Raw genomic sequence first — 6,000 nt, forward strand, 5'->3', positions numbered from 1 at the left:
TTGACATTTTGTCAACGGCATGACATTTACTTGTCCAGGGACTTCAGTCATGGTCACAAAATGGACAAGAACTCTTGATCTATATAAAACTCACATAATGAGAAAACGGTCTTACTGCACACAATTCAAATATGAGGTGTAATTAAAATGTCTCCAGGGTCATAATTTCGTTTTGAAGTGCAAGATTCAATTTTCTTGCAGAATAAATTGGCAGGAATTATTTGATTCTTGCAAATCAACGTCTGTGTAAACTACAAAAGTTTGCGAGAATCAACTAGGATTCCCATAAATTGGCAGAATCGATTCTGTTTCATTAGTTTCATAAAAATATGAGAGAATCAACTAGGATGCCACATAAATTGCCAGAATCGATTCTCGGCAAAATTCTGACCTTAGTTTCATGTTTGTTTCCCAAGGCAGCCTTGGGGCAGAAGGTGACAGTCGCAAGACTCTAGCTTTAAGAACCTGTTATCTATACTCAAACAATGAGAGAAATATTTATGACCATTAATTAACATCATAATTGATCACATTTGTTACCCATGCACAGAATAAAGTCGGAAGATCACAGTCACAAGACTCCAGCTTTGAGGATGTTCTCCAGAGTACTGCCAGTGCAGAGGCCAAGAATGATTCCAGCAGTAGACCAAGTGATCCACCATTGCCTGAAGAAAAAGTACCCTTGTAGAGCGCCCTCTAGAGTATGAATAGCGCCCTCATCATCTATTTTGATATTGTTAGGCATTGCAAAGTCTCATATGAACTATAGTAATGGCCAATATTATTGAGCTACAGTTACTTACTGGGTTACCATAGTTACATGCAATGTTGTTGTCATGGTGATATCGGTTGCCATGGATATGCTACATCTGCATACACTCATGACCAAATCTTTCAAGTACATAGTGTTATACAGTAACTCTATACTAAGATATATATAACAAATGGTGCATTATTAGTATACAGTGATGTAGTGTACGTGTTAAATAGCTAAACTTCATTTTGTAAAATACATTGGGCCTTTGGTGTAGCTATGGATTTGAACCATGTATAGAGTTATTAACATGATACTTTGACCTAAAACAGTATCATTTCCAGAGGCATAGTTCACAAAGTTCATTCTATTAGTGTACAAATGTATTGAGGTTTAAAAGAACTGTGTCCATGTGGAGTGATGTGTTTTAGATCATAGTGTGAAAGGAACTGTCAGGGTTGCCAGAAGTTTTCAGCCCAAATTGTGGGGCAAAGTAGCCCAATTTGTCTCTAGCCATTGATTTGTATGGGACATGAAACTATCGAGGGGAGCGTCACTTGTTGAAATGAAGCCCAATATTTCTTTTATCCATTCGTTTCTATGGGACATGAAACTATCAAGAATCATGGGAGCGAATGTTGAAATGTAGCCCAATTTATCTCTAATTACCATTGATGGGACAGGAAGTGGTCGAACGTAGCGATGAAAATCTTCAGTGGGTTTGGTAACCCTGGGGACTGCATACTCATCAATTATAATTTTATTGCTATAACCCTCACCCTATTTTGTACATACACTTTGAAAATATGCGATAAAATGAATGTGCGCTATATAACCATATAGCTGCATGTGCACTGCACGGGATACATTAATATATACGTATGGTAATTGATAAGCGGCAAATAAAATTAGAATTGATGATTGAGGTTTAGTTGCAATTTGATAGAAAAGTTGGTGGTAAATGATCACCAAATGCAGGGTGGTATTGATTTTAGAAAACTTGGTCAGTTTTATATTCTGTTGTAAACTATCATTCACAAAACATCGGTTTTGGGCGGGAAAACCCTCCTTTGTGTCATTGGCCCCTGAACATATGTTTAGAGCAAAACTTCCTATGTAATCTCTTAACAGTTTTGTTTTAAACATGTTCAAGGGCCACAAATATATAGGTTTTTCTTGCCCAACGACGATATTTTAAAAGGTGCTCTGTATGTGAATGTGTTCATGGTCTGTTGACCTAGCTCAGAGCTCAAGGGGTTATAGCTATCTGCAATAGCTGCCCTATAGCTATTTGACAGTCTGTACATGCTATAACTGAATATATATCAAAATATGACACCTGGCAGCTATGGCAGGTAGGGCTTTCTTGCCCTAAGCCTTCATAGAGTTGCTGCTCCTTAGTTTGAAGGATAAGTGGCAAGTGCAAGAAAGCCTTCTCTGCAATAGCTGCCGTATATCCATTTGACAATTTATGCATGCGATAGTTGCATACATCTTATGATATGACACCTGGCAGCTATGGCAGATAGGGCTTTCTTGCCCTAAACCTTAATAGAGGTGCTGCTCCTTATTTGATGTTAAAGTTTGAAGGATAAGTGGCAAGTGCAAAAAAGCCCTCTCTGCAATAGCTGCCATATATCCATTTGACAATTTATGCATTCTATAATTGTATGCATCTTATAATATTACATCTGGCAGCTATTGCAGATAGGGCTCTCTTTCCCTAAACCTAAGAGTTGCTGCTCCTTATTTGATGATAGTCTGCAGAGTTTATTTTTGTAGTTAATAGAATCAATGTAGCATGTGAACAAAAACAGTTGAGTGATAATATTAAAGTAAACGCTTTGAATTGAGTGCCAATTTATTTCAGTTGAAATCCATACACTCCTTATGGAAGATATGCTATTGATCTCCCACAGAGGGGGTGTAGATTTCAAATGAAATCAGCCATTGAGTTAACCCCATTTGAAATTCACACTCCCTCTGTGGAATATATGGTAATCAAGGATACCAGTTTATCAGGCAATTGCCTGATTTCAGGATTTTTGTTACTCCAAATTTCTGCACTTTATTTATTTTCAGCCACTGTTGCTGAGGCTTCATAGCCCAAATTTGCATGCCATTTCAGAGGCCAAGCCTTCCAAGGGGGTGTATGGATATCCATGGATTTCAACTGATGTAGCCCAATAGATGTTATTAAAGCAAAAGTATTGTAATCATGTTTCTAAATATACAGTTTGTCCACTCTGAAGTACAAAGTGACAACGCGCGCGTATACAGCGCGTTAACAGTGCGTAGTCTGCGTCTCTGCTGCAGGTATGCGTGCCTTTAAAGTAGGCACAATGCGTGCGTCTGCGTCGGTACTTCGTATTTCAGAGTAGACTGACTGTATGCAGTCAATGCTTCAAATTTCGCATAACCTATCCTATTTATTTACAAGTACAATAATGTCTTTTTATAATCAAGTTTTCCATCAAATCATTTGATTACATTCCAGAGTATTGTAACATTAGGCTAATCCTTTGGGCTATTCCAGTTCAAATCCACAGGGTCAGAATTCCACAACCAATTTCAACAGTTAATTCCAACATCCATAAAAGTGGAAAGGGTGGGGAAGATTTTGTAATTCCAACAAAAAATTTTGTTGTTTTTTAACTTAAACAATTTTCAACCAGATTGAACATATGGCATGATTCTGGTATAGTATAACCCTAAACCCTAGCCCTAAAATACAGGGTACACAGGGTAAACCAGAATTGTACCTAAAACACATGGGGTGCAGGGTAAACCAGAATTGTATCAAACATACAATGATGGAATCTTCCACGTGGATTGGGTAGATTTTAAATGGAATAACCCATTTTATCTGATGCTGTTGAAAATGTCAGGTTTGGAAATGGTTGGTTTGGTTCAGTGTATGGTAATTATGTCAGTGCATGTACTGTACGTTTCTTTATTTTTCATTCCAACTATATATTTTTTATTCAGATTATAGTTGTGCGTGCATTTTCCTCAAATAAGGAGTAGCAGGTTTAGTTGACTAAAGTTTGTTAATAATGGAGGATATTCAGAATTAAAGCACACCTTGAAAAAAACGCGAGTAATCTTCATAAAAGTGTAGTTTAGAATAGCAAATTAATCCCAAAGAGCACTACCATCCTCTAAAATCTGTTCTGATTGGTTTAGAAGGAGAGCTATATCATGTTTGGAGCCAATCAGAGACAGGGTAAGAATAGTAATTATGGATAAAGATATCTACAAGTTCTATTTGGATTGGTTACTTTGATGATTGTATCATGTAATTAACCAATCACAGGCATTGTAAAAAAAGCAGCAGTGCCCTTCTGGTAAAGTTGCTTACACTCATATGGACACTCGGTGAAAAACTGCTCTTGAATGTTGCTTTGAATTTGAAAAAAAAATGTCAAATTATGTTTTGAATGTATACAATGCACAAAAAGAAAGTCCATACTTTGGGTGGTCATAATTGTTAACATGATTGATATAAAAGAATATTGAATATGATATGAATATGTGTTAGCTGCAGTTAGACATATAAACCTCGCTTGTGTGAAAAGCATTCCATATTGTCCAGTCAGTACCAATTGGTAAGAACCTCAGTCAGCGTTTGAATTGAGCGCTTATCCGCTTGTCCAAAAATCAGTGCAGATAAGCGCATTGAACTATGAACTTATCTGGCAAACAACCACAAAACATTTCACCTCCTAAAATCATGATTATAGTTGTTACACTTGTTGTACTACTTTCAGACATCTTTTTCTGCTAAAATTCCTTAGATGAATACATGTTTCAATTTGAGCGCAATAATATTGAGCTTGGTTGATACCCTTCATGTTACGTAGGTGTATATTTATACATAATAATAGGCTTTGCAACTTTTCAAATCTTATACACACACAGGGAGTGTGAATTTTAAATGGGATTACCTGAATGGGTTACTCCATTTGAAATCTGGAATAGCCCAATACTCACACAATTATTAAAATCTGGAAGATTTTGAATTCTTTTTACACAAACAAGATACCAGAATGCAGCTAACAACATTCTCCACATGTTCATATAAATGCCAATATTCTTAATAAATCACATGATGTATATTAATACGTAGTAGCTAATGTAAATATAAAAATTTGTTGTTGCTATAGTGATGTTATGTCACAGGTGTAGATGACGTCAAACAAGAAGATGTTGGGGTGCCCTCTTAATTCCGTAGAGGTTAAAGAACATCTATCTACACCTGTGACATCATCAAAGGTATCTCGCCATCAAGAACAACAACAAATCTTCAGAGCAAGAACCTTTTGGTTGAAGACGTCGGTTGAACCGGTGAATGTACTAAATTTGAGTAGCGCAGAAGTTTTTTAATAAATCATTAACAATTTTGACCACTCAATGAAGTGTGGACTGTCTTTTTGTGCAGTGTTTCTATATATTGTACGTCTTCAAAAGATTGTGTCCAAATCATTTTGATGTGATTGTATGGCTGTAAACATTATGCACTGTATTGGAAATATCTTCCACAGGGGGAGTATGTTTATCAAATGTAAGTCAGGGTTAATCATTTGAAACCCATACTTCCCCTGTATAATGGCTTTACCCTATAGCTTCCACAACTGGAGTGAGTATTTCAAATGGAAGTTACCCAACTGTCTATTCTATTTGAAATGTATGCTCCCTCTGTGGAAGATATTTCCAAAATCTTCCACAGCTAGGGGTAGTGTGGATTTTAAATGGAATAGCCCACTGTTGAAAATCTGTAATCCAGATCAAAATACAAAATACTGTACTGACTCGAGTATAGTCCCACTCCGTTTTTAGTGAACATTTTTTTAAATCGGGGTGGGACTATACTCAAATTTAAAAAAAAACATGAATGATCCTAGCAGTTAGCTTTAGGTCCAGGGACACTTTCCAAAACCGTATTTTTTTTTTTAATTTCTGAAATTTTTCGAACATTTGGGGGTTTGACTTTACTCAAAGGTGGGACTAGACTGTTGTCAGTACGTTAATTCTTTGTACCTCCCCATGTGCCAAAGTACTAAAAGCTAAACATGATTCAACAAGTCTTTACTTTGCTATTTTGTTTTGAAATGTGACGCAATGAATGTTACTATGAATTGGGGGCATGCAGGGCTAATGGAGTCATGTCATGCATTGTGTCCTCTAAGGGCTTGTTTCTCGAAACATGGCTAGTAGTCGGGCTACCTAAAGCTATCAGGCTTAAA

The 6,000-nt window shown here is 36.6% G+C and overlaps 1 protein-coding gene across 5 annotated transcripts in view; it reads left to right on the forward strand.

The window, feature by feature from the left end:
- LOC140163192 (tumor protein D54-like) overlaps positions 1-5,168 on the forward strand; it is a 67,686-nt gene extending 62,518 nt beyond the window's left edge. For all 5 annotated transcript variants that reach the window (XM_072186587.1, XM_072186586.1, XM_072186582.1 and 2 more), the window contains one exon: positions 551-5,168. In XM_072186587.1, the coding sequence (XP_072042688.1) occupies positions 551-688 (138 nt within the window). In that variant the 3' untranslated portion in view covers positions 689-5,168. The remainder of the gene's footprint in view (positions 1-550) is intronic.
- Positions 5,169-6,000: the final 832 nt, after the last annotated feature.

Source organism: Amphiura filiformis, chromosome 10, assembly GCF_039555335.1.
Source record: "Amphiura filiformis chromosome 10, Afil_fr2py, whole genome shotgun sequence".
NCBI lineage: Eukaryota > Metazoa > Echinodermata > Ophiuroidea > Amphilepidida > Amphiuridae > Amphiura > Amphiura filiformis.